At 38.9% G+C, this 27,469-nt stretch overlaps 1 protein-coding gene across 13 annotated transcripts in view; it reads left to right on the top strand.

Moving 5' to 3' along the window:
• PIK3C2G (phosphatidylinositol-4-phosphate 3-kinase catalytic subunit type 2 gamma) overlaps positions 1 to 27,469 on the top strand; it is a 244,152-nt gene that overhangs the window by 107,446 nt on the left and 109,237 nt on the right. For all 13 annotated transcript variants that reach the window (XM_058420387.1, XM_040063030.2, XM_058420389.1 and 10 more), the window contains 4 exons: positions 2,894 to 3,025; positions 10,979 to 11,093; positions 13,362 to 13,492; positions 19,889 to 20,077. In XM_058420387.1, coding sequence (XP_058276370.1) covers positions 2,894 to 3,025; positions 10,979 to 11,093; positions 13,362 to 13,492; positions 19,889 to 20,077 — 567 coding nt within the window. The remainder of the gene's footprint in view (positions 1 to 2,893; positions 3,026 to 10,978; positions 11,094 to 13,361; positions 13,493 to 19,888; positions 20,078 to 27,469) is intronic.

The following is a 27,469-nucleotide window of genomic DNA, read 5'->3' as shown; positions in this document are numbered from 1 at the left end:
TTGTCTATTACCTTTGGAAAGTGTGATTGACTTCTTGGTGCAGAGTCCAAACAGGTTGGTACCATTTAGCTTATAATGTATAAGGTCCAAATTTGCCCCCCTTTATTTTCCCGTCGGTTTCATTTTTCAGTTGCTGAGATCTCTTAGTTATTTCCTTCAGTTTTAGCTGGCTGCTCTTAATGTATTTATTTCACCATCTCCTCTTTTTCCACCCTTCATAATTTATGCTAAACCTTACAGACACAAAGTATGGAATTAACATTAAGCCTGCCATTCATCACCTCAGATATTTTCTTGGCGCTGGGTTTCCCTCTTCTCCCTATTTTGTTTGGCTTCTCTCTTTTGTTTCCATCCTCTCAGGGCACAGCCTGGGTTGCCCCAGAGCTCTTCTGTGTTGAGTGCTTTCAGGAAACAAGCTGTACAACTTTATCTGATATCTGTGAATGGCACCTTCTCAGTGAGCACCTTCTTTGTCTTATTTCTGGCCAGAGTTCCATCCCCTTCTTCTCAGTCACCCATTTGGCTCAGCCTCCTACAGTCACGAGTGAGAACAGCTGGGTGAATTCAGATTCCAGTTCTTAAAAGCAATAGAGATACTCCTCTTCTTTGTGTATATCACGTGTCTCCAGAAGGGAAATTTTGGTCCTCTTTGGCCCATGCTTTAACTCTTGTGGTGTGTAACTTGTCAGAGTTTCCAGGCTCTTTTCCTGCTAGGAGTAGTGGTATATGTGCCCTAGGGAAACTCTGCTGTTACCCTGGTTTTTCTGAGTTTTTTATAGTCTTTTGAATTTTCATAAAATGGAGTCAGATCTTTAGTTACTGCACAATATTAAGAGCAGTTTCTACCTTTTTCCCACATATGTAACATAAACAAATCCTTTGTTTTTCATTCTCTGTCCTTTGTTTGCATATTTCTAACCTGAAAACAATTGTAACTGACAGTTGGTCTGGCCACTGAGGCTGAGGGGTGTTTAACCCCAGAAGCCAATCTTTAGCCAGACCCACAAATGTATAAGAAGTAAGAAATAAACAAGGAGGTCGCTCTCCGCCCCGGACTCAGCTTTGAGCTGGCACGGAGGAACCTCTCGGCCCTGCAAAATTTCTTGTCTATGTGAGATTGCAGTGCGTATCATGGTAATACTCTGCCAAGCATTTGCCTTCTGCAGTGATGATACCGAGAGCTCTTCTTCACTACTCGAGGTTCAGACAGAGTGTTAACAATTGTCTGGATCACAAAATGCATGTCTTGATTTTTTTTATTTTCGTCCCTTCAAAGCATTAATGGTCCTTCAAAGTTACCTCTGTCGAACATTTTTATGTAACAAGTGCTGTTGGCCTCTCAGTGAAAAAGACAGAACGAGTTATTTTTAGCAGGTAAACCAGTTCGGTTTCCCAATAACTGTTTCCAACTAATTACGAGTAAGGAAGAGTGCATGAGACAGGGAAAGCAAACTTGCAAGCTATAAATAGGGACATGTGGGAAGATGGTTGAGAATTGCTTCTCAATTCTGTTAATGGTAATCAGAAAGAGTGGGAAATGGCTGTCTTGCTTTGTTATTCAAAGGGGGAGATGTGCAATTTTGCATAATTTCCAAATGTTGGAAGACTGATGATCTGAAATTTTGACATTAATGCTAATTTGGAGTACTTCAGATTTTCAGTTGAAACCCATCTAATTTCTTTCAGTAGCTCCTCAGCACATTCAAGGAAACTTTCTCAAATTCAATAGAAATTTGATGGATTTGGCACTGAGAACAAAATCTTATGCTGATTTTTCCTTTTACTATTACCGTGTCTTGCTTCTAACACCCACAATTCTTATGTTTTACAGGCTAATATACTTTTTAAATGCATTTTCTACTTTTGCCTGCTGTTTAAGTGTGACCATATCTTTTTAAAAATGCTGAGTTGCATTCTTCTGTCACTCTATTACTCAGATTTATCTTTTAGTCTGTTTTCTTAATCTTCATTTTATGCAGATCTTTTCTTTTCTTAATGATTATATTATCAGTGTGGAATAATCCTTGTAGCTACTAGCTCCTTATATTGATTTTGTTTATGAAGAAAAAAATGCAATTAATTTTACTCTCCACTCGAGAAATTCAAGCTTCCACTGAATATACATGGAAAAGGCTAGAAAATTTTCTCTTCAGGAAAAAGAAAATGCAGACTTGCACACGTGTGGGTAATTACCTATGTGAACTTTCCATACAGCATGAAACTATCTGGCTTATTGGAATAATTCTAAGTTATGATTTTAGATCAATTTTCATAAACTGTATAAATGAACTGAATGACCAAGCAAGCTAGTGGTCAATACAAAGTCAAGATAAATATTGATGAATATTGAATTTTCTCACTAAAAAAAGTGAATCTGTCATTGCTGCTAAGACAACATCTGCCTTTAAGTCGTGGTCAAGAAATATCACACAACCAAAGCACACCTGAACAAGAGAACGATTATCATACTCAGGAGCAACTCTTGGTTTTTGAAGTGGTGCTTTCCTCTGAAGACACAAGACAGCTAATAACTGCTGCTTTACAATTCGCCCTTAACGGGTCATTTATTCTGAAACAGCCTTTCGTTGATAAGGTAATTCCAAAGCAATGTTTAATTAAGTTTTTCCTGCCTTTGCCAGCTCTAGAAGTTTACCACTGATGAGTTTTTATCAGCCTCTTCTCCAGTTCTATGACTTGGGTTAATGGTTGCCAATACTCATCAATGTATTGAAAGGATCTGTCAGTTGCATTTTCCGTCAGAGAGCAACTTCGGTAATTTATAGCTCAATATAAGTGTTAGAGCATCTAGAAAAAATGTAGAAAAGACACACTTGTTGTAACATTTATTTTTTTTTTAAAACTTTTATTTTCCTATTTTCTGATTTTCTTTTAGGGTCAACTTCCCTCTACGAATAAAGGCTCTTCCAAGGGAAACTATGCTGACAGTAAAACTACTGGGAGTGAACAGCACCTCTAAAAACACAGAAGTGCTTGCTTGGACATGCACCCCATTGTATGCAAAAGAGTAAGTTCGGTTTTGTATGTCCTTAAGAAAAGACCGTGCTTGAGTAGTGTTGCACTCAACATGGGAGAAATATAAAAATGGGAAAATTACTCATTTTAAGACCTCCTGTAATAAGTCTGAGAGGCTCACTTAAAAAAATCCTGGATTTGATGTACAGTAAGAGCCCCATGCACAGGTCTTTTCCTTTTCCTTTTCCTTTTCCTTTTTCCTTTTCCTTTTCCCCTTCCTTACCCTCTCTCTTTCCCTTCCTTCCTTCCTCCCTCCTCTCTCTCATCTTGGTTTAGGTTCAGTGCCTAAGATAAGGTTGCCTTTTCCTGTATTTTAGCCAGATTTTTCTCTTTCTTCTTCACAATGGTTGTTGGGGTCTTTTTATGCTTTGTTTTCGATTTTGGTTTTGGTTTGGTTTGTTTTTTTCTGCCCTCACACACATTCATTCTGCTTAAATTGGGACAGTTAGTGGAGACCACAATGAGCACTTTTCACTCCCCACACCACTTTAGAAGCTTTCTTCTCTTCTCTAACCACTTCTTTCTGCTCAGTACACAATGTAGCAGTGATTTAAAGGTGCTTGAAGTTTGAATGTCTCTGCAGCAGCGTATAAACAAAGATCCAAGGTAAATTTTCTGTAGTGCTCTAAATATGTTTCAGAAGCACTGAGATGACTGAATTTAGACTGAGTCTTTGCAGTGATACATTCTTTTATTTAGACTCCATAGCCCCTCAAAACAGAGGGATATGTTCAAGCCCCCCAAGTTTCTTCTTTAGCATCCACCTCTAAGCTGTAGCTCCTTCCTTGAGACACCTTTGATCTACTTTTCTATATGGTGGCAATCACCATTTAAAGCCAAATAAAAAGTCTGATTGCATGTATCAATTTGCTGTGTTTGAAAGGCCTTATGTTTCCTTGTTAACCTGAGAGGTGTAGGAAATCATTTGGAATGGGCTAGATGCTTTTTTCATCCTTTCGGAGAAAATTCAAGGTTACTCTGCCCTTTTGTGGCTTGGTGTTTAGACCATTTAGCTTGAAGGAAGGAAAAAAGCATGAATCAAATCTCTGCTGCAAGGATTGCTGGGGTAATTTATTCCATGACTTTTCTCTCATTGTTAGTCTTAAGGGCACTTCACTTTTCTGTTGTGTATGCATTTTTAAAGAAAGCATGAAATATGTTTCAGGCATGATAATGAGGGAGCACTTATCCCATTTACCTGCGAAGGTGCCTATATGAGAATTCTGCACTTGAGAACCTATGCTGTTCTGGAAGTTTTCTTATTTTCCAGCATTCAAGTCCAAAAGGAATGACTTTTGGAAAGCCTGAGAGTCCTCAGCTCCTTGTGAGGTCTATTCTTATCGTGTGTGCCATCAGAGCAAGCACACTGGTTTCCATTAGGTAGATCCATCCCCACGCCACCCTGACAGTTCCAAAAATTTGACTGAAAAATGGCACTGCTCTCTCCCAGAGCACACAATCAGCACAGTGAAGGGGATAGAGGGCCACTTTCCTCGCATCTGCTATGTAATTGTAGAGATCACTGCTGAAATGACCCTTCAAAGCAGAAATCAAGGTTGAGTTGTTGCAGGAATGATTTAAGAATAACATGTTCCAAACCTCCTAATCTGATAGCTGTGTCATTTACAATTACAGTAATTACTACCACAAAGACTAAATGGATTTTTCTCCTTTGGCCAACCACAGCTCCATAGGATTATTCATTCCCTACGACTTCAATTGATAGACAGGCTGGTTTGAAAGTAAGAATTGCCCTGAAACTCCCCTTGCTGCTGGAATGCAACTAAACTTCCAGATTTATGTCAATGGAGTACTTCTGAACTTGGAAGCATGTAGCAAGGAAAGATTTGTACCTCCAGTGTCATGCTAATATGTCAAGAGCACCTTGTATTACTGCAAAGATTATGGTATTAGGGTTTTTAAATAACAAACTCTGTAAATGTGTATAAAGAGAATAAAGAAATCTGACCAGAAAATCTTTGACAAAACATTTCTAGCTTGGAAAAATAACACTTTCTCAAAATAAAACTTTCCTCAGGGGTGAATTTGAGTTCTAAAAAAGTCTTAACATTCTTAAGTCTAGAATTTAATTTACTGGGGAAAGGACAGAAATAAGCTCTTTGTCGAAGCCAGCTGCCCTGAGGTATTTGCCTGGGCCATCAGACATCCTGGTTCAAATCCTTGTCCCAGTTGGTCTTTTCTCAGGGTCAGTGAAGATAAGGATAGAGTGTGGCTCCTCTTTTCCTATGCAGATGCTTGATAAAAAGAAAAAAAAAATATTGTTTTGTTAAACATTGGAAAAACAAAATAAATGTCAGACATTTTATTTTAAATACTGTTCCTCATTTCTGTCCTGTTATATCATCATATGATTAAAACCATATGATTAAATCATATGATTAAACTTCTATTCAAAGTTATTTGGCTTATGTTAAAGAGAGAAGGGGGGAAAAAAGTTTCGTGTTATTCCTAGGTATTACTTAGAATCTTGATCTGTTAGGGCAAAAGAATGCTAATTAAAAAGGTCTCTGAATTTGCTCTTCTTTGTAAATTTTATATCTAATTTCTCTTCCCAAATAATTATTTTCATTGTATAGTCGCATCTCTTCTTTGAGTTTTAAAGATTTACATTTAATTTGAACTGAAGATTAAAAAACCATAAACTTATTTTAACATGTATACAAATTCTTTTCATCTGTTTCAAGAGGTGTGAGGTTCCTCATGCTTTTGGACATGACCATGTTAAAGTCTCTTGCCAGATAAAAGGCCTGTAGTAATTTACTGAGAGTTTACCACTCCCATTCTCATCTAAACAAATATTAATCAGATTGTATGAGAAGTATATATATATATATATATATTTAATCTAGCTCTTTATTTAAAGCCTATTACTTATTCTTTTATATTGTAATCTCTTCTTCGTACCTGGCCCAGTTTGAAACCCCACAATACCTAAAAACGCCCTCAAGAATTTGGCCAGCTTTAAGGTTTTTGTTGTTGCTAAAGGCTTGTCAGTGAACAGATGTTTAGCAAACTTCAAGTTTGCTTAATTTACATTATTTCCTGAATTCTAGTGTTATCTTTCACTCTTCTGACAGTTTTCTTGCAGTGTGCAGATTTATAACATGATTAGCTGCTGGATATACACTGCAGTCAGCCAAGTATGTGTTGGGATTCCTGCTTATCAAACTGACTTCCTGAAAGTATCCTCCAAGGGTTGCCTAAACCGAGTTGTTTACTCCAAAGTCATTGCTTCTAAACTAGTTTTGTGACTTTATATTTCTGGAACCAAAGTTACGAAGCAATCAGGAACATCAAGGCAAAATTCTCTTCGAAGTCAGGAATAACCAGTTAATTTTGTACTCGATGTACAAATAATGTTCTTACAAATTTATCCTACAAATGTAGGGAAGTTATTTAAACTAGAAACTGTGGGGATGGAGGTTGTGGTCCTTATAAATAGCTGCAGTACATTTAGCATTACTTTACTGTTCAAAATTTTCTTTATTTTGAATACTCTGAAACTCTGTAGTACTTGTAATTATAATAAAGCAGTTATTTCACAGTATCATTCCAATGCAGAGTTAAGACTGCTTGGGTCATAAGATATAGGGAGGGATTTTTTCTTAATATATTTTAGCAGCTTTGCATTTCCTTTAAATATAACCTCAACCCTGAACTTCTGAGACTTAAAATGTCAGGTTTGGGGACACTTACATTATTTTTACACGGTACTTTGTCCTAATTTTCCTGGTTTATTCAGCCGAAGCAGTAACCCTTCTCTGATGTTTTATACATTTGTGAATGAACACGGTGATAATGAGTGTAGCTGCCTGCTTGCCCAGCAGGTGAGCCATCATATCTGCTTTTCTCAGCCTTGTCAGGTGGTTGACTTTAGACAGAAGCCCTAAATCAGTGCCAGTGGAGCTTTTGATGGTGCATCTGTATCAAGAAGTCTCATTAGATGCTGGAGGCTGTTCAAAAAGTGTTCGGAAGCCTGTGTGCCAGCCTTCCATTCCCTCACATCAGAAACTGCATTTGTCCCTTGGACTGAGCAGTTTAGTGATTCAGAGCTGATTAACAAACTGGAATTCCATCATTTTGGGGCAACTGGGGAGTTGCAATGTCCCCCACTGTTCCCATTGCTCTGGCTTCACTGATTCTGCCACAATTTAGTTTGGTATTTCAAAATCAGACAGAGCAATCAGCAAAACTTTCCTCTTCCAGTGTGGTGAGGGAAGTCTGCCATGGGACCTCAGGGCATAAGGCTGACTTTATCAAGTCAGGATAACTTGAGCTGCTTTTAAATAACAATGTCGTTTTCTGTAGCAAGATGGGAAGTTTATTTTATCTCCAGTAACAAACAAGAGAACGGAATCTGTGCAATTCCAAAATAAATAAATGGCAGCAAGCACAGAGCAGAACATTCACTTTCTGATCTGCTTGATAGTGAAGTTGTTACACGAAAGCCATTTTCTGTGTCTGTGATCATTATGCAAGTCTTTAAAAGGTCATTACCCTCACCTCACAGATGGAAAAACTGGGAGAGTGGGCGGAACAGGGAGTGACCTTCCTGAGCTCATCAGCAGAACCAAGTAGCAGAGAGAAGACTCGGTCTGTTCACTAAAGGATGTGGTTGTCATCTTCATGGTGTTAATTCCTTCATTTTCTGAATAGATCCTGCACTCTCACCTGCCTCTTTTTCTAAAAATAATTATGTATCTTTTCCCTGTTTCATTTATCCACTTGGCCCCTGTTGTTGTTTCATTTCTGTGTCCAAAATCCGACCATCCTGAGGAATATTAATTGTGCTTGTAGTGCCCCAAAGTTTGTTGGGTGCTCTGGTTTGGGCTGGGGTAGGATTATTTTTTTCCACATCTACATTTTGGATTTATGCTGAACACGGGGTTGATAACACAGAGATGGTTTTGCCTCTGCTGAGCAGGGCTTACGCAGAGCCAAGGCCTTTTCTCCTTTTCATGTTGCCACACTGGCAAGGAATTTGGGGCTTCCTGGGAGGCTGGGAGGAGACATGACCAGGACAGGTGACCCAAAATGACCAGAGGGATATTCCAGACCATGGGAACATCATTCTCAGTGTATAAGTCAGGGGGATGAAGGAGAAAGAGCAGACATTTGGATTGGTGGAGTTTACACATCTTACATCACGTTTTACCTGTGATGTGGCCCTGCTCTTCTGGAGATGGCTGAACACCTGCCTGCCCATGGGAAAGAGTGAAGTAATTCCTTCTTTTGCTTTGCTCTTTTGCATGACTTTTGCTTTCCTATTCAATTTTCTTTATCTCTGAGAAGCTTATCTGCCTTCAGCTTCTTTGTCTTCCTGGACAGTCCTTAGCCACATTTGTTCTGGGTGTAAATGAGTTGAAATAATGAGCTCAGGAAAGGTCTCAAGCACATCTGCAGCACCTCTGAGGTCTATACTACTTCTTATATTTGTCTACACAGGTTTTCCAGGAAAAAAACCCACACTGTATGTATTCTTTTTTAAAGGTCCCCACAGTTTTAGAGCACAATATGAAAGTGATTAGCAGTAATGAGAGCTCAAAAGGGTAATTTAGTCTTCATGTTCATTTATTCTCAGCTACTCCTCTCCCTTCTGACAAAAGTGCCAATTAGTTCAAATTATGATGTAAATCTTTGTCAACAAAGGATTAGTTGAAGAGATGCAACTCCTTTATTAAAGGTCATCTGAGTACACATCACAGGAAAACCTCTTTGAATCACCATTGATCACTTCCTCATTCACATCAATTACCTAAATGAGAGGGACTTCATATCACAAAATTACTTTCCTCCAAGTGCTATCTTGTTCATATCACAGCTCTTTTGCTGCCTCCATTCCCCTGCAACTGCACCTACAGCTGCAAAATACTTCAGCAAATAACTGTCTTTAATCCTCCTGAGCTCTGTTCTCACAATAAAATAAAATAAAATAAAATAAAATAAAATAAAATAAAATAAAATAAAATAAAATAAAATAAAATAAAATAAAATAAAATAAAATAAAATGTCTATGCTAACAATACAAACAGCTTGAGAAGTGAAAAAGAAAAATTAGTCCTGAATTAAGCTTATGCTCGTTTATGTTGACTGTAACAGTCACTTTGTGGGAGTTTCTTACATTTTCTTCAGATGACTTCAAGCAATTTATTTCAGTTTGCAATTCAAAATATACTTTCTTTACAGCAATGTTGCCAACTCATGCTGGGATCAAATAGTCCATCTGGTGTCTCTTGTACCTCTAACACCTTCCTCTGAGGTGAAAGGCAGGCATTCAGACCTCATTTACCGGGCTGGCTCTTTCTGCTGCAGTATCTAGTGATTCTCTCCATTGTTTTGACTGAGCAGTGTTTAAAAAGATCCTAATGAAAATTATTTGTCATTTAAAGAAGAGGTGCTGAACATAATCACATTTCCAACTTCACCACTCATTAAGATATAGACAAATTAAGGGTTAAGCCCAATGTATCATATCTTCCTTTCTTCAGGTACTGCAATGTAAATTTCAGTTGGTTTGTTATGCTTAGAATTTACACCCAAACTCTCTGATTTTATGCAAGCTCTCTAGACTGAATTGTGCTGACCTGCCAAATCATGCTGGGTTTCTTATCTGCTGGCCACATGCACGCCTGTTTTACTGATAAGACTTTCCTGTAGATGTAGTGCTCAGACTGGTACCTCAGACCATAACCTTTCATCTGTCCAAAAACCCTACGTGGCACATGTGGTACAAACTATCCCACTCGAACTCCTTTCAGCTCTTTGGAGATTCTCATATCATCCTCCCCCCTCCCTGCCACCTACACATAAAATCAGCAAGGGTCCCTTATGGATGCAGTAGATAGCTGTGAGTTTCTTCTTCTTGGGGAATAAATATGCTGCCCTTCACCTTTTATAGTGTATCGATGCTTCACAGTCTCTACCCTATTTGCCCCGAAATTTAAGTCTTGAGACAGAAATATTGCATGATCCTTATTTTACACCTGGCTTAAAGGTGTCCCACAAGAAGCCAGTGGTAAAGTGCAGAGCAGACTCAGAATGTCTTGGCAGAGTGATTTTTTTTTTTTTTTTCAGGAACTCTGCAAATGCTGAGATGCTGCTATGGCAGTGGGGCCATCAGGATGCAGCATCTACTGGTTGAGGCTAGATTTGTACCAGCCACTTAAAGATGAAGGGTTTGCTCTCCTTTTGCTCGTCTTTTAAGCTCTGCAGTCCCGTGTCCTTTTGTGGGATTTCAGTGAAGCCTGTTATCAGTGCAGTGTTTCTCCCTGTGTGAGAGGAGGCTGTAACATTAAATCTCCCAGAATCCTCACATTGGGCACCATTAAATGTTGCCTTTTATCTCCTTTTCTGCCAGAGTCAGGATTAAATGCTTGAGATGGTATTTTGTGTTCGGACAGAGATGCTTATTAATTCTTATCTACATTACAGTCTCTCAAGTCGAGAGTTCTACAGCACTTCTTGTTAACTAATGAAAAAATGGTTCCTATGTCTTCATCTACAAGGCCTTTTAAGGATAAACAGTCCAATTAGGAAACAGCACATAAATTATTTTTACTTTTAACCCAATAACCAACCACCCGTGGCCCGCAATGTGGACTTTTCTATCCAAATACAAAATACCATCCAAACCCATGAAGAAGTAGGTAAGAAAGAAGGACTTAACCCTAAATCCTCCATCTGGCTTTATATATATATATTATTACTACATTCTAAACTCTTAAACACTACATTTTCCACCCTGTGATATCACACACTTCCATTCAAACCACACACCAGCAATCCCAGGGCTGTCACTCTATTTTTGGAAGCTTTTTCCAAGGCCTCAGGTCAAATGCCGAGTTTTCTTGGGGCTCAGTGCCTGTCAGCACAGAAAGCCTGAAATTCTCAGCGCCCGGGGCTCCAACAGCTGTGTTTCTTGCAGGAGGCTCACCCGTGGAACCGTGCTGCTCAGCATGGCGCTGCACAGCACCCTCCCCACAGCGGCGATCACCCCGGGCATCTGCAGCACCGAGACACCGACCTCAGTCACGCTGCAGGTGAGAGAGCCAGGGAAGCAAAGCAGAGGCTGGATTTCTAACAAAGTGCAAGGGAAAAGGCATGTTCCCACCGCTCATCTGTTGTGTTCCTCTGCGGAATGGTTTTTCCCCTCAGAGTCCCCCTGAAACCTGTGCTATGTAGTTTAACCCTTTTTCCCTATCATACCTACTCCTGACCCTGTTGGCTCAGGGCCAATATCTTTCCTTGGCCCAAAGCTAGATAAACCCCTGTCTCTTCCTGTTCTCTCACTCTCTTCTCGGGCTCCTGGAACATCACACCCAGAATAAAGCTTGGACGGAAGCTGGGGGTGAGAGCCACTCTTTTGAAATCTTTATTCTGTCTCTATGAAATATATTTCCCTAAAAACCCTGAACAACTGAGCTAGCGAGAGCCGGAGGGTGGCAAGTGGGAAGTAAATTTTCACTCATCGAGACCACCTGTAATGGTTCCACTTTTGCTAATTTTGTTTTTTGGGCAGCGCACTAATTTGTGTAGTGGTTTGAGTGGATTTTTTTTCTGCCGTGAGATAGGATCAGGAGAAGAGCAAAGCAAGCTTAAACTTAAAGGTATAAAACCAGATTTATTAACACTCACTAGAAGAAGAAAATGAGAATCAAAATGAAATTTTTAAAACACTCCTCTTCCCTCACTAGTTTCTTTTCTTTCTCACAGACAATGTAAAAAGATAAAGCTCAACTTTAGGTTAGTACCACTTACAAATCAGTCCTTTATTAGACTTTTTAGAGAGAGAAGCCTCTTCTGATTTGTTGTGGTAACTTTCTACAAGAAAAAAAACAATCTGCTTGTGGCTTTTAACTTTCACAAAAGCCCGCCCAGGGATAAAATCTGCAGAGGTGCATCCCTGTATTTAATTGATTAATCTGGTTGTTAATTTTAGAAGTACTCAGTAAATGATTTTTACTATCCGTGACAAACCAGCAGATCACCCAAACTCAAAATCCTATTTCCATTACAGCCACTCAGAGAAATAAATCAGGTCTGCACAGTGGTTTTGTCACCTTTCCAGGTTGTGTTAGCAACTGGGTATTTCAAGGACAAAGCCAATTGTTTTCTGTATTAAAAATCCTAATGTCTGTTAGCAAATGAAATGTAAAAGCAGATAATACAGATGAATGAGCCTGGACTAAAAATAGCCTTGTTTCAACAGACAGGCAAATGGGGATTTTCTAGGTTGAGGAGTTCAGTCAAAGACCATGCCTTAAAATAGCTCCTCCTATTAATAATTCAGGGAAGTTGAGACAGTAAATGGCTATTAATTTATATCTACTGAAAGAAATGAAACAGGATTTCTCATTCTGCCCCCCCTCACTTTCAGTTATTCCCAGCTTTTATAGCAGGATCGCAAATTGTGAAGATGCTGGAAATGTTATCAATATTTATTTTCATAGAAAATCTAGGCTTGGGTTGGAAGAGACCTTAAAGATTCTCCAGTTTTGTGATGTGAGTGTTTTATAGGGAATAAATTTGTTAACTTTTAGAAGAGTGATGCATTTGAAATACTTATTTTAAAAATTAGATATAGATAGGAAATTTTGGTGTGCAGTAATAGACAGAACCTGGAAGCAAATTGAGTTGAATTTTGAAGAACAGTCTGAATTTTCAGATAAGTCTAGTCAGATTATCAAGTACTTCAAGCTTTGTAGTTTAGGTTGAATGTTTATTTTCTCTGTATCTTAAAAAGCATTATCCTTAATTTCTGACAAGGATGTGTAAGGATGGAAAATTGGTTGATGCTGGACATTATATTTATAAATTGAACATCCAGAAGAGAAATCAAGAATCTGATTTCCGTCTCTTACAGTGACAAACTACACATCAGAACTAGCCTTGCTTTTCAAAAAAAACCAAAACAAATCTACATTAATGAAAGTTTTCTATTTGAGAACCATCTCATTAGGAAAAAAAAAAAAAAAAAAAAAAAAGGATGCAAAAAATAAAGAAATCTATTCTGCTTTGAGCTCATAAATCTCAATTTATTCCAATAAAATTGTAATGTGGTGGATAAAATTCTCCCAGTAAAGTTAGATTCCACTGATTTCTGTGAATGGAATTTATCACCAAAACCTATAAGCAGCATATTACATACAGGGAGCATCCTCAAATAATTATCCCCCCTTCTTTTTGTCATACTTTGTATGCTCCCTGTACAAATCTAAGATAACATTTATTGGCACTTGTGTGGAAGATGATAGATAAAACTCTTTTTTGTCATTTTTTTTCATTCTTTTCCTGTGTTTTAAATAAAGATCAACTTCCCAGAAGCTGATTTAGAGTTCATTAAACCCGAACCTGAAGAAAGAAGAGGTGATCATGTAGAGCCAACCCAAGAGTGCCTGCAGCACATTGCAAGACTTTCACAGAGACATTCTCTCTTGCTGTAAGTTGTCCCCACCTAACCCTGCTGGTTCTTGCTGTGCTGTACCTGCTCGAACGATCACAATTAAATGTGTCCAATTTGTTAAAAACAAAATTTTCCTCTGAAGGAGCCTAGCTTGACTGATTTGAGAAATAACACCTCTAAATGAAAGAACAGATCACAGCAAGGCCTAATAAGGCCCTGGGAGTGGAAGTGTATTTTACCAGTTAAGAAAAGTATTGTTTTTCCCTTTCTCTTACCAGATCTTTTCATGTCTTTGAGGCAGGAAACTAATTTTTTATTCAAAACATAAGATTTCCAGGTAATGCAGTACATCTGTATCAGTATTAGCAAAAACACCTTTAAGTTCTATGGAAATCAACTTCCTTTAGTTATTAAACACTCATACTTCAGATGGAGCTGTGAAATGGCTTTTGAAAAATCTGTTTCAAGTTACAAGCAAGGAAAGAAGTATGGAGAGTTCAGCTTTCACAAAAGGTGGATAAACACACTCTGAGCTGAGGTAGATTAGTATTCTCTGCTAGGTGAATGTTGTGCTACCAATTAGGATTATGTACTGTGTAAAATGATTTGGGGTATAATCAGGGTGGAATTTGGAACACAGGTGCTTGCAGAGCGCCATTATACTAATGGCAGTTAATTGTGTGAATTAATCCTCCATCAAAGGTCAAAAGGTGCATTACTTGCACAATAACCAAATAACGTAATTCAGTTCTCTCAGCGGGATATGATGTATCTGTTAAGAAGATTTTTCTGTGCTGATTTCTATGTTGGTGGTTTGAGGGGTTTTTAAAATTAATTTATTAAAAAAAAAAAAAAAGGCAGATGAAATATAAAATTATTTTTGTTAACCAGAGGACCTGCGATTTGAGGTTTTGTTGTTCTCTTTTAAAATGTGAATGGGACGTCAGTATTTTATTATGAATAGCCACAGTGGCAGTGAAATTTCCACCTTCAAAATATGCTTCAGAATGATTTAAGGAACTTCAAACTCAATGCTTGTGACCTCTGTTACCATGGCAGAATTGTGGTTTCAGTAAGAAGGAATAAGATCGTTAAGAAATTAGCAAAGTACAAAGCAATTTGTCAAAGAAGACAGCGCATGCCATTTCTCTGCTGCTTAAAACCTTGATGTCCCTTTTATTGAGAATGCTGTATTGGTTCTTGTCTTCAAGACTCAGGAGGACACAGTAGATATGGAAAGTGTGCAGAGAGGAGCAACAAATATCATGAAAGGGCTTAAGCAGCTCTTTGACCCCAAGCAGCTAAAAAGGCTGAGACTATAAGCTGGAGAGAGGACTAGAGGATGTCAGTGTAGGTATAATTTTTGTAAAATCATGATGGTGATAGACAGGGTAAATGGCTCATCAAATCCTGCAATATTTGAACTTAGGGGCATTCAATTTAACAGGTAGGAAATCAACCATCAAACAAATGGAATAAAGTACTTCTTTAGACAGTCCGTGGTGAGCTTTTAAAATCTGCTGTCTCAAAGCTGTGAGGACAGATTACAACATCAACACATTGGTGAAAGCTAAACACAAATTCATGGATAAGAGGTTCATGAATAGGTTTTACAAAGGACCAGCAATCCTATAACATCCACAACACAACAATTTTGGGTTCTGTGGGAATATGAAGGGAGAGAGACCAATGAAAGTCACCAGTCTAGAGTGAAGGCTGTGCTAGGCTCAGTTACCGGTCCTTGGAGGAAAAGTAATGATTGTCCCGTGTTTTCTCATAGTTTGATGTTTTCTGTTCTCCTATCTTACAGTCAAAGCTGATCTAGTAAACGAATCATCAAGAGGAAGGGTAACAGGTCTGGGATTTGAATGAAGCTATTCCATTTTTTGGTACTTTTTAATCCAGAGGAATCTGTCAGCCTGTAAACTTTGTTGTATCTGTATCAGAGGAATTCTTTTAACCTTTCTCATTCATGAAATACTTTCTCGTATAAAATTGTAGCATGTTTGTATCCAACACATTGTTGCCATGATATCTGAAGATTTCTTGTTTTCCTTTTCTCTTTATGTCAAGAAATAGAGAGGAATCTAGGCAGCTTTTTAGTAGAAGTATCACTCTGTGAAGATGCTTCAGGCTTACAAGCCTCAAATGTGACTTTGAAAGAAGTGGGTGTCTGTGGTCAGAAGACACAAGAAACCTTTCTCAGTCTGTCAGGATCCTTCTGTTCATCCTGCTGAAAGCAGAGGGAACATGTGAATGGACAGAAAATTGTTAAACCAGTGTTCAAAAAGGAAGAAACAGTGGTTAGAACCAGACAGCTGCATGGTTGTCTTACTTACAGGTTGTTGAATCTAGCAGTGTTGTGAGTCCAACACTGCCACAAAACTGACAGCAGTGACAGCCTGATTCTGTTCTTCCTCTCTGCAGGATCAGGATTCAAGTCTGCTGCTGGAATAGGTGCACGTACATAAATATTTTTTATATATAGCATCAAAAAATTGATTTCCCCAGTAGCTGTGCTCAGTCTATCCTGTAGCTAGACCCAGATCTCTCTGCTCTCCCCAGCTGCTGACACCCAGAAATAAAAATCCTCAAGGTCCACGGCTACACCAAGCTGGTTGCTGGTGCTTGGGCCTCTTCCTGTTCCGTGGATGTGTGTCTGCTCCAGCTGCTGGGCAGCTCAGGCTCTTGTCTTGCTGGTAGGTGGCTCAGATCACTGGTCCCTGTGGCCAGCATCTCTTGGATGTTGACTAATGAAGATGTTGTTGAGGAGGCCTGAAGGAAATGAACGTACCCACATGGCTCTTGTGCCCCTCACAACCCTACACTCTGATCTTTGGCATCATCACCAAGGGAGACCAGAGCCGAGAGGAGAGCTCATTAGTTACTGCCAGCTGCTTTGGCTGAGCTCTGCAAACATTTCAGATGCGAGCTTCTGGTTCCTTTTAGGATTACTGTGTTTGAAATACAAGCCCCAGAAAAGTCTGCATCTGAGATAAAGGCTGCTCTTTGAACCTGATGCAGCCTGCTTACACAGCATGTCCCAGTGAGGAGATGGGAGGCTGGTTTGAAGCCAGGTTCCTGACAGTCTGGTTTCTGACATCTTTATTTCCTTTGATTCCTTGGGAAGGCTGCCCTGGAACAGAGACTGGACAGAGGTAGAGAATAAAGTAGGGATTTCTTGAAAGGCCTCTAGGATACACCTTGGGCAGCACAGAGCCTGGCCAGGGCTACACCCAAGGTGGACCCAAAATGGTCCCAAAATGGACAAAGGGTCACGAGGTCTCACACTTTGATCAGTTTTGGTCCATTTGCACATTGGGGTTTAAGTGTCCAATTCCAGCTCCAGGCTGTGAGGTCCCATCCTTCTTGTTCCTCCCTCCAGCCACCCTTGTTTGTGCTTTTGGGCTGAAAGTTGTCCTTGGTGTGCAGCAGGAACAGGATTTGTTTTGTGTCGCTGCTGTGTGCAGAGAGCTGAGTGACCCTGAGTGTGAGCTCAGAGCTGCACCCCTGGGCAGCACAGAACCTGGAAAACATGAAAGATAAAACTTAAGGCATCATTTCCCCCCTTTAGAGGGGGGGAATTAATTAATCCGTTCATTGTTTTCCTTCTACCTTACTTTTGCTTCTCTTCCAGCTTCCTTTTTCCTTTTTGCCCCTTACCTGGGAAGGATCTAGTATGCCTACCAGTGATCACAAGAATCCTGTTTTGTTGAGGTGTGATTAGATCTACTTCCAGCTAGGTGAATAGTGGAAGTGGCCTTTTCTAGTCTGTCCATGGAAGAGAAACTTTAAAGTGAAAATCAGTGCTGGAGGACAGAAATTTTTCTATTTCTGTTGCTGCTCTCTCCTCTTTTTACCTTTTGTCTTGTTCTCCTTGAGTACTGAGCAGGAAAAACAAAAGCAGATCAGAAGTATTTAAACTCATTTTTTGCAGTTTCCCCCTCCCACCAAAAAAGTAACAACACCAGCTGAAAAGCCTTCAGAGAAGCTGTATTCTTCATTTAACTAAAAGGATTAATCAAATCCTAAACAGAAAACTACTGAATTACTCAGTAGTTTAGAAGATATTTATTTATAAGATATTTTGCTTTTATTTGTGTTAAGCAGAAGGCTATATATTTTAAGATATATCTTATATGGAGGGAAATTTAGATACACCACTACCTAAAAAAAAAAAAATCAACTTTTATCAAAAAAGAGGTTTAAATAGCATCTAAACCCTATTTAGAGACAAAGAAAAAAAAAATGCCTTTAGTTGCATAACAGTCTTAAGATCCTATATATATATGCAAAATTCTAAACATCTTAAATGTCTTGTTACATGTTTATATAAACTTTTGCTACAACTAAGAAACTTAAAATCAGAACTGAAGACACTCCTACCCCATTTCACCCTTCCATTTAATCTCTGATCTTTAAAGCATGGAAAGAGAAAATGGCATTGCTGCTGAGTCAGAGGGAGAGTCAGAGGGAGAAACCTGTTATTTAGAAAACATGATACACGGATTGATTTCTTATCTCCCTTTGCAAGCTCAGTAGAAGCTTTAGCTGCTTTAGTCTGAACAACAGATTGTCAAGTTTGGAGGATGCTGTTTGAAAGCTGAAATCTCTGCTCAAAGTTGTCATTTAAAAGAGGTCCTTTAGCTGAACTGTCCTGCAGAATATCATCCAAAGGCATAAGGTAACCAGACAGGCAATGAAGTTTTAGGCCTCCTTTTATCTCTTTTTCAGTGTGTGACTTTTTCACATGATCACAAAGGCATCTATCTATTGTCACAGGAGGCGTGCTATGAATTCTGGAGCTGTCTCTTGAAGTCATTACCAAAATGATATTTTCCCCTGAACTGATTACTGAAAGTCAGGATCGGTATCTCAGTTAAGTTCATCTTCTGCATACATTTACGAGCTTCTTCTCCTAAAGGGAAGAAATTAACATTTACTCAGGAAAAAACATGCCCATCTTTGTACTGCTGCTCTCTGTTCCTAAACGCTTGGCAATTCAAAATTGCAAAGGGAAAAAGTTCTCTAGTGCCTACAGAGCCAAAGGAACTCATTTCTAGGAGCTGTGAATGACACAATCTTGACAGTTAGAGTGGGGCTAAGATTTTTTTTTTTTTTTTTCAGCTAAGAATGTCCCAAAACATTGCAAATAGAAGGAAGACAACATTGCAAAGAATGTAAACACTTGGATTTTGAGCCCAGTTTACACATCTGGATAATTAAATGCTTGTCTGGAAGCAAACTATTTACTTACTGCTTTCTACTAGATCCCTCACACCTCATTCTGAAATATTTAGGTTTGTTTAAAGTCACAGTTGTGTTATGCTATTAACTAGATGCATCACCAACCTGGTCAAACAGGACCAAGAAAACCAATGCTCCTGTTTTGAGTAACTATTTGTATGAACTGAGGATCAGTTTGGTCTTTCAGAGTTTGCTTTTGAAGGCTCTGATATCAAATTAAGGCCACTGTCTGAGCTTGTCTCTCCAGGGAAATTTATTTTCTTGTTTTCTGATGTGTCAGAACCTGAGATTTAATATGTGTGAGGGAAGGACATCTGAATTGTTGACAAATCAGATGATATAAGGCAGAAACCATTCTGAGGCATTTCTCACCGTGGTGAAATATGGTGTAATGACTGACCATTTTATTAATATGACATTTAGATATCTAATATCTCTGTAAGGAGTCTGGTGTATCGCATCCTTTTTTTTTTTGTTTTTGTTTTTGTTTTTGTTTTGTTTTGTTACTGTAAACCATGGCAATCTAGACTTCTCAAACAAACAGAGAAGCTGCTGGAAGTTTTTCTTCCTTTTCCCAAAATCATATCAGCACTAGGGGTAATCACACTGCATGTGTGTACCTGTGCTCGTGTTTGTGTGTACGCGCATAGATGTGCCTAAAAATTATTTTAAAAGCAAATATGTTAAAAAATAGACACACCTTCATTAAAGAGTCAAAGCAAGAGCAGGAATGAAAGCTATGACTTGCAGTGTTGTGTGTCTAGTTAGGAAAGTTAGAGATGATTTGTAACAGAGAGATTTAACAGTAATTTACCCAGTGACAACTATACCTTCTTTGTCCAAAAAAAACCCCAGCCAGTAAAAACAAACAAACAACACCAACAATAAAGACAGTAGAGAAGAAAATTGAAAGTGCTTGGAATGTGAAATAATCATATATATATATACTGTGTCTTTTGACACTTCATTTTTATATGACCTAAGGCTGACAGATCCAGAATATAAGTATCACTTTTCTTATAAAAGCTGGTCTGCAGAAAATGATATCCTACCCCAAGGAGAACATGTACTTAGCTGAAAAGCAGTGTACTGTGTGGCTTGGCCCCTCTGTACAATAAAGTTTGTTGCTACACAAAGCTTCAGGTGGTTTTAATTTCAAACTGAATTTCTAATCTTCTCTTCCAGACTCTCAGAGCAACAGAGAAGAATCTTGTGGTTTTATCGCTACTCCTGCAATAACCAAATCTGCTCCCTCCCTCTGGTGCTGGGCAGTGCCCCCAGCTGGGACAGAAGCACTCTGTCAGAAATGTACACCTTGCTGAGGAGCTGGAGATTTTCCAGCCCTCTAGAGGCACTTGGGCTGCTGACTTTCAGGTAAGGGAAAATTACCCCAGTAGGAAAATGACGATGAACAGAACGGTCACGTGCTGCTTAATCCAGGGCCTCGGTTTGCTCAGCACACTCCCCAGGTCTGGCTCACTGGCTGTGCTTTTGTTTCTCCCTGGGTCAAAGTGAAAACGGAGTTGCAGCTCTTGCGATGACCTTGAGTGTGCCAGCCATGCCTTCTTGGCTGAGGAGGTTTCCTGTTTCTCAGGATAATGAAAAGAGTATTTCATTCTCTGGAACAGATTCTGTAACAGGTGATCAGTCAAATACTTAGCACTTACATAGCACTCCATAACCTCAAACTACTGTACAGATACGAGGTGAATAACGGGAGATAAGGAGGACTGCAGTATGTCTCTAGATTATACAATAATCTATGTAAATGCATACAGCCCCACGTGTAACCTATCTCTCTGAAGAAGATTGGATGAAACTTTGAAGTCAGTTGAATAATTTCTGTTGTGGTGCCTTATGTTCCACCCCCAGCTCTCACACTGGGAGCTGATTGTTTGGCAGGACACTTTCTCGATGCTGGAGATAGCCCTACCCATGATGTAACAGAGATGTCAGGGGACAGAATCTGTGTCAGCAGTTACACTCCCTCCAAAAACTTGGGAGGTATTCTGCATTAAATGATCTGTAAAAGCATTACACATGCAGATGAAATGCTTGAGCAAATTTGTTTTATCAAGCTGTTGCTTGTCTTGGGTAAGCACAAGCTGCGCCAGTTTTGCAGTCTCAGTTTCATGCTGTACCTTTGGAAAAAAAATAAACCTCCTCCAAAGCTTTACTTGGGAAATATACTGTGACTTGATACACTTACTGCCATATTAAAAATAGATATTTAATAATTTAAAACTGATTGTTTTGACTGAATGCAATTTCCTAAAACTGCATCCCAGGTTTCTATCTGAACTATTAGCAGTTTCACATGTTTGCATACATGTCCTTTTTATGTGTAGTGGGAATCTGACAGATCATATTCTGGTGCATAATACTGCTTTTTATCATTATTAAATTATTAGGACCTCATTCTAATTTATAAAAGATCCATGAGCAGTGTGTTGTCTTTCAGACTTCAGGGTAGAAAGAGGATTTGATAGAGTCTAACAGAGCACACCAGGCTTTTAGGTCAGACCTTTTGCCCGCTTTTGTTTCTGTGTCTGGGTGGCATTTCTGCAGGTGAAGAGCTTGATTGTTCTTTGAAGATGAAGCTTTGCACATGGGTGTGGTGCAGAACATCAATCCTCTCAGGTATTTAATATTACTCAGTCTGCCCCCCATCTTCTCAGTGTGCATTGAGTGCAGTGTACCCACTGTTCATTCTGGCTACACAAGGATGGCTGGCATGGAAAAGAGGGGAAAATGTAATCACTTTGTCTCTCTTATGCCACCACGGGGAGTGGCTGGCACCTGCAGTTGTGCCAAAGAACAAGCACTTCTCTCCTGATCAGGATCTTAGATGGCTTGTCCCTTTCATTTCTCACAGGAGATAATATCGACCCCAGGGGTTTTTTTGCCTCATGGTAACACTGCAGAAAGAAGTTCTGGATCACAGCACAAAACCTCTTAAGGAAAAAAAAAAATCTTTCCTTCTCATAGCCACAATATTTTGTCGGTGCATGAACGACTGGGAAGCTAACCTTCAGAAACACAGAGATTATATTTCCTTAAAGATGCCTAGTTTCAAAATTGTCTGGGTTGCCGATTTAGCTGCTGAGACACATGATATATGCAAATTGAGAGAGTGGGTTGAAGGAGAGGAGTACTTTCCATATAAATGTATTTCTGAGGTTTCTTCTCTTAGTTCTCTGTTTCTCAGTTTTCTCTCATTTTGACAAAAGGACAGTAACGCTGGCTAGGGTCCAACCTTACTTCCCCTTTACCTTCACTGACTTTGGATCACAGGCTCTTTAACTGAGCTGGTTTTGAACATTCATTCAACTCTATCCTGTTTTATGTTTGGCATTGACAACTCATCAACTCAGTTCCTCACTTCTATCATCTACGAAACAGCTCTCTGATTTCTTGTGATTGCTAAGACACGGCTGAAAGATCCAAGTTCATATAAAACATGAGCAGAATATAAAATAAATGCTCTTCCTATATCCATGTCTATTTTAAGGACTTGTGTTACCCTCACTATTAAACCTTGGGTAAGGAATTAGAGCTGATCTTTGTCTACAAGCATTGCTGACAGGAACAACTGCACTCAATCAGTCCAGAAGTCTGTCTAGTGCATCCTGTCTCCAGTGGTGACCAAGACCTACCCAGGGAACACAGTGAAAATGGGCCAAACATAGTAACACTGCTGCTCTCCCAGCTTCCAGTAATCTGCAGCTCAGAGACTTCCTCAGACGGATTTTTGTTGTTGTTGTTGTTTCAAGAGCCCTCTTGCATTTTTCCTTCTACGATTTTTTCCAAATTAAAATTGATTCTGCATAAATACTCAGCTTACAGTACATCCTACAGCAAGGAGTTCTGCAGCTTAGCTCTATGCTGTATTGTTTCTGTGCACCACAATTTATCAATACTATAAAAGAGATTGAGAGTTTCCAGTCACTCCAGATTCTGGATGTTTTCTTTGGTGGAACTTCAGTTTGCAGCGTCTTTAAGAGAACCTGTATCTGTGCTGCGGGCATGTGCTCACTCTAGAGGGTTCTCAAAATCACTAGTCACTTCTGCAAGCCTTGGCTTGGAAACTCTAAATTATCTGTGACAGTTCTGGCTTCTTTTTTTCCTTTCCAAGGCCAGGATGAATAATACACAGGAAACGTTGATTTTGAGTTTGGTCTTGGATGTTTATTATTTCTTATCTTTTTACACACTCACAAACCATGAGCTCCAACAAGCAAGTTAGAGAAATGATGTAAAATGGAACACCTCTGACTCTTTCCAAGGTTATTTAAACTATAATCACTCAATAATGAGGTGACACCTATATTATTTATACTTTTGACCCAATAATGACCACCCGAGGCCCACAATGCTGATCTTTTTCACCCAGTTACAGAAAATCACCCAAACCCGTGAAGAAGGACTTAGACAACACCCAAAGTTCTCCATCTTGACTCACATGTATTACTATATACTAAAACCCCAAAAGATAAGTTTCCAGCATTCCAACAATTATCCTTCTTCTCAGAGCAAAAACAGCAGCATCCTTCCTGGTGATTAAACTCAAACACCCATTGGTGAAGATGGGGAAATAAAAACAATTGGTAATGCTTCCTCACAGCCTGTCTTGGAAGGCAGCACCACAGAGCTAAGGGAGAGGTGTCACAGCCCATCAGATCAAGCCCCACGATCAGGAATCAGAACTGGAAAGCTCTTTGCAGCTTTCTGAAACTTCTAAGTTTTTTTGTTCACCTCACAGTTAAACGTACCCTTTAATAGATGTTTCTTCTTCTTCGAGTTTGTCTCTCTTGCTTACGCCTTTTCAGTTTGCAGGCAGCTCTCAAAGCAGGCAAATGATAACAAGCTCATTTATGCAGTGGAAGGAAGACTTCTCATAAATGGAAGACACAATCACGGTACATTTCACAGATAAATTCACTTGCAACCTTGAATCCAGTACTCCGAGCAAGCGCATTGATTCTTAGAGCCCTAGAAGCCAATGCTTAAAAAACAGAATTATAAAAAACCATTAATGTTTCTTTAATCAATAAAGATGCGATGGGAGGGGGAAGCGTAGAAAAAGATTTTACACTCTTAATTCTAATTTCAGGGAAGGATGGTTATAAGCTGTTGCCTGAAATATAAAATTATCCCTTAGGCAGAAGTTATAGAGATGGTCCCTCCTACCCAGAACAGCTTTTTTGTGCCCTGTGCATTTTGCTTATTGAGTTTTGCAAAAAGCCAAACTTCAGTGAATTAGAGCTTTCTATATCTGCATCCACACTGCATGGCACACTAGGCAGGGAAATAACACCAGTATGCTCCTTTCCTCAGAGAATGTCCTTGATGACAGAAAGAAACCAAAGGCAGGGTTAGCAATGACAACATTTCTGAAGTGTTGCTAGCAGGCCAATGTTTTCTGTATGTTTAGAACATCTGTAACTGGGATTTTTTTTTTTTTAGTCAGGTTATCTTGCTATTCAAATTACTGCAAAGGAAAGTACAAGCATACTCATTCATCAAACCAGCAAATATCTTCTTCATTTTTTTGTTGTGTTGGGGTTTTTTGGTGTTTTGTTTTGTTTTGTTTTGTTTTGTTTTGTTTTGTTTTGTTTTGTTTTTCTGGCCCATTTAGAGTACTCTTGCAGTCCTGTGAGGTGTCATGGCTGGGAAGGAGGAAACTGAACTAGAATCAGGAAACAGCCATGGAAGGTATAACTTTATTTCCACCAAAGTGCGTGGCTGCAACCACTTTGAAGAGAGAAATTTTTCGAAATACCTTGTGGAGGTGAAGATGCAACCTCCTTGTTAGGCTTAAAAATTTTCCTAGAAACTTCCTGCTCAATTCTAATTCTGTCAGGACAACTGCACAGGAAAGGACATTCCTTCAAAACCATGTGCCCAAATCAGTGGTGTCAGACACAGTTTTGGTTATAGCATCCCTCAGCCTGTGACTGTCACGGCATTATTCTTGATTCTCACTTTATGTAGCAGAGGGGCTATTGCATTTCAGAGGTTCAGATATCCAACCAATATTACAATGGAATGTGGTACCTTGAAGACAGATTTTGTTCTTACACCTCTGAAAGCCAAAGAGATTTAGAATTGTTGAATCAGATTGTCATTGTTTCAACAAAAGGAGAATTTAAAATGTTCTCTTGGAGCTCACAACAGAAAGCCCAGCAGAGTATTTACAAACAAAACAGAAGTAGAGCATACCTTGCTTGTTTGCATGTTGTTACTTGGCTGTAGTTACCCATCAATGTGGAGAGCAAACACAGGCTTGGGCAAAGAAATAAGATAAGAAAAAAGCAACACTTCACATTAATTTGATTCTTTGATGTACAGAACATGTTACTGATAAAACTTTAAAACTGCTCATGCTTAATATACATGAAATTTAGTGATAACTTAGATGGTGATGTATGCATTGCAAGGGACAGAGAAATCTTCCTTTTAATCAGTGGCACGTGATGAATTCTTTATTTTTTTTTAACTGCTATCAGCCATTTTTTTGCTTTCTTGGCAATAAATATGAAGGTACTGCAGCAAAATCCTCTAGTCAGACATATAGACAACTATGTAGAATATTGCACTCTTTCTGTGCTTAAATGTGCACTCTAGTCAGGAAGCTTAATCTAAATAATCATGTTTTCCATGGTTTTATTTTTCAGTTTTAATGTAACAGAGAAGTTTGTCTCTGGGGTGGGAAAAACCTTCTAGATCATACAGGTTTCAAACGGAAACTTCTTTTTGGTAATTTCTTCCCACTCTTGTCCCAGGATATGGTTCACCATATGGTCTCCATGACATCTTAAACTTATTCTTAGTTGTTTCAGTCAGAATTTCTTGTAGAAAATCTCTGTGAGCATCACTGAAAGTATATTTTCTGTGAGTGAATTCACAGATCTATCTGCCAATCAATCAGCCAAAGCAAAAGCGAGTGAATATGACCATGGTGTGGGGTTGGTAAGGGCTCAGTCTCACAATGAAGAGTGAATTTTATCTTAAAAAAAAAAAAAAAAAAAGTAGTGTCCTTTTTACTGCTGGTATTTTTCTTTCTGTACATTCCTTTACTCCTTACAATTTTCTAAGCTTCATAGATTCACATGGTGTTTTCTCTAGAGGCCCTCAAAGGAATGAAAATTTCACAGACAGAAAGTCCTGCTTACCTTATCCGTAATGTAAAACTATACACTTTAATCATTATTCTAATAGTTTCTTCCTTCTTCCTGTCTAATTGTTTTTTAAAATACTTAAACTGCCTCACAAAACTTCCCTGTCTGTTCTTTTAAACATTTCTTCCATCCTTTCTCTCCTGGGCCAGTTGCATCGATCAGTGACACGATATCCTTTACTACTCAAAGGGTTTTTTGTTTTCAGTTGGTATCCTCGTTCCAATAGGTTTGATAGTTCAGCTTTCCTTGTTTCTGCCAGACTTAATAACATGCATTTCACGGACTAAAGTTTTTCTTTTTTTGAAAATGCAACAGAACTTAAAATGTGAAGGGAAATGCAGAAATAAGTGGCATGATATAAGCCTCTACCTTAAAAGAAGGCCTGTGAAAGGCTGCATTGTTCTCTTCAGAGATCATCACGTGCCAGAAAATGTAGAGAACTGTGCAGTTTCACATACCTGACAAACATATTCCAGCACCGGGCTATTTGAGGCAGCACAATAAAATTAGAATAGTAGAATTGTTAAAAATGTAATGCACGTCTATTTCTCATTTACAGTCAACTCACCGCTGGCAGATGCTAAAATCTCAAGAGAATTCCACAGATCCACAGGACACCTCAGCAGTGCTTATTTTTCTGTTTGAATCTGATTTAGCTGAAAGGTACAGCTAGACAAATAGCCCCCGACTGGCCATCTGTAGGAAAAGAGTCAAAGAATGAAAGTTGTCCTTATTTCTAAACCAAATTGAAATCTATGCTCATCCAGCTCAAAATTCAACTCTCACAAAAACATCTTTAAAGTCTCAAAGGAGATCTAATAATCTACTTAGAACTTAAAAAACAGATGGCTGTCAATCACTGGCATCATGCAGAGAGGGAAGAACAAAACTGCAAAAAGGGTGTTGAGTTTAAATAGGTGAGAGTTTAATGAGAGGAAAACAGTTTCATCACTTATGGAGAATCCAAATCGTGAGAAAAGCTGTGATGGAGACATTTGAAGTCCTGCATAGTGTGACCTGTAACTGAGGACTAAACCCAACAACAATAATTTACCTATTGTTTATATTTTGGTAGAGCCTGTGATGTTTCTGATGTGTGTAAACCTTACAAATATGTAAGAAGCTGTGGTCTCTGTTCTGGAGTACTCATTACCTTAAGAGAAAACAACTGAATTGGCCAAAATAAGAAAGCTGCAAGATATTACAGCGCAGCCAAGCAAAAAAGTGGGGAACAATTGGGTTCTAGTCACAGAGACTAAAACCACGACACATTGGTTCTATTCAGTGAAGTATTTATTGACCAACAGGTTGTTTGTTTGAGGGAAAACCAAAACAAACAAACAAACAAAAACCCTATAAGTGAGTGGAAGCCTAAATCTGGATAACAGTTACAATTTTGAAACTGTACAATAAAAGAATCGTACAAGCATTGTTAAAAGATTTCATTTTAAGCTGTTTTTTTGGGGTTTTTTTCTTTTTTTAGCTAAATCCTCAGATATTTTGGTGACAACCATAAAGCAGCAAGGAAGGCAAGTCCTTGAAGTTCCTGCCTCTCTGAAGCCGTAGTCACAGGCCACAAGTCAGG

This window comes from Hirundo rustica, chromosome 4, assembly GCF_015227805.2.
Source record: "Hirundo rustica isolate bHirRus1 chromosome 4, bHirRus1.pri.v3, whole genome shotgun sequence".
Lineage (NCBI taxonomy): Eukaryota > Metazoa > Chordata > Aves > Passeriformes > Hirundinidae > Hirundo > Hirundo rustica.
Note: the sequence above shows the minus strand (reverse complement) of the source record. Positions and strands in the feature narration are given on the sequence as shown.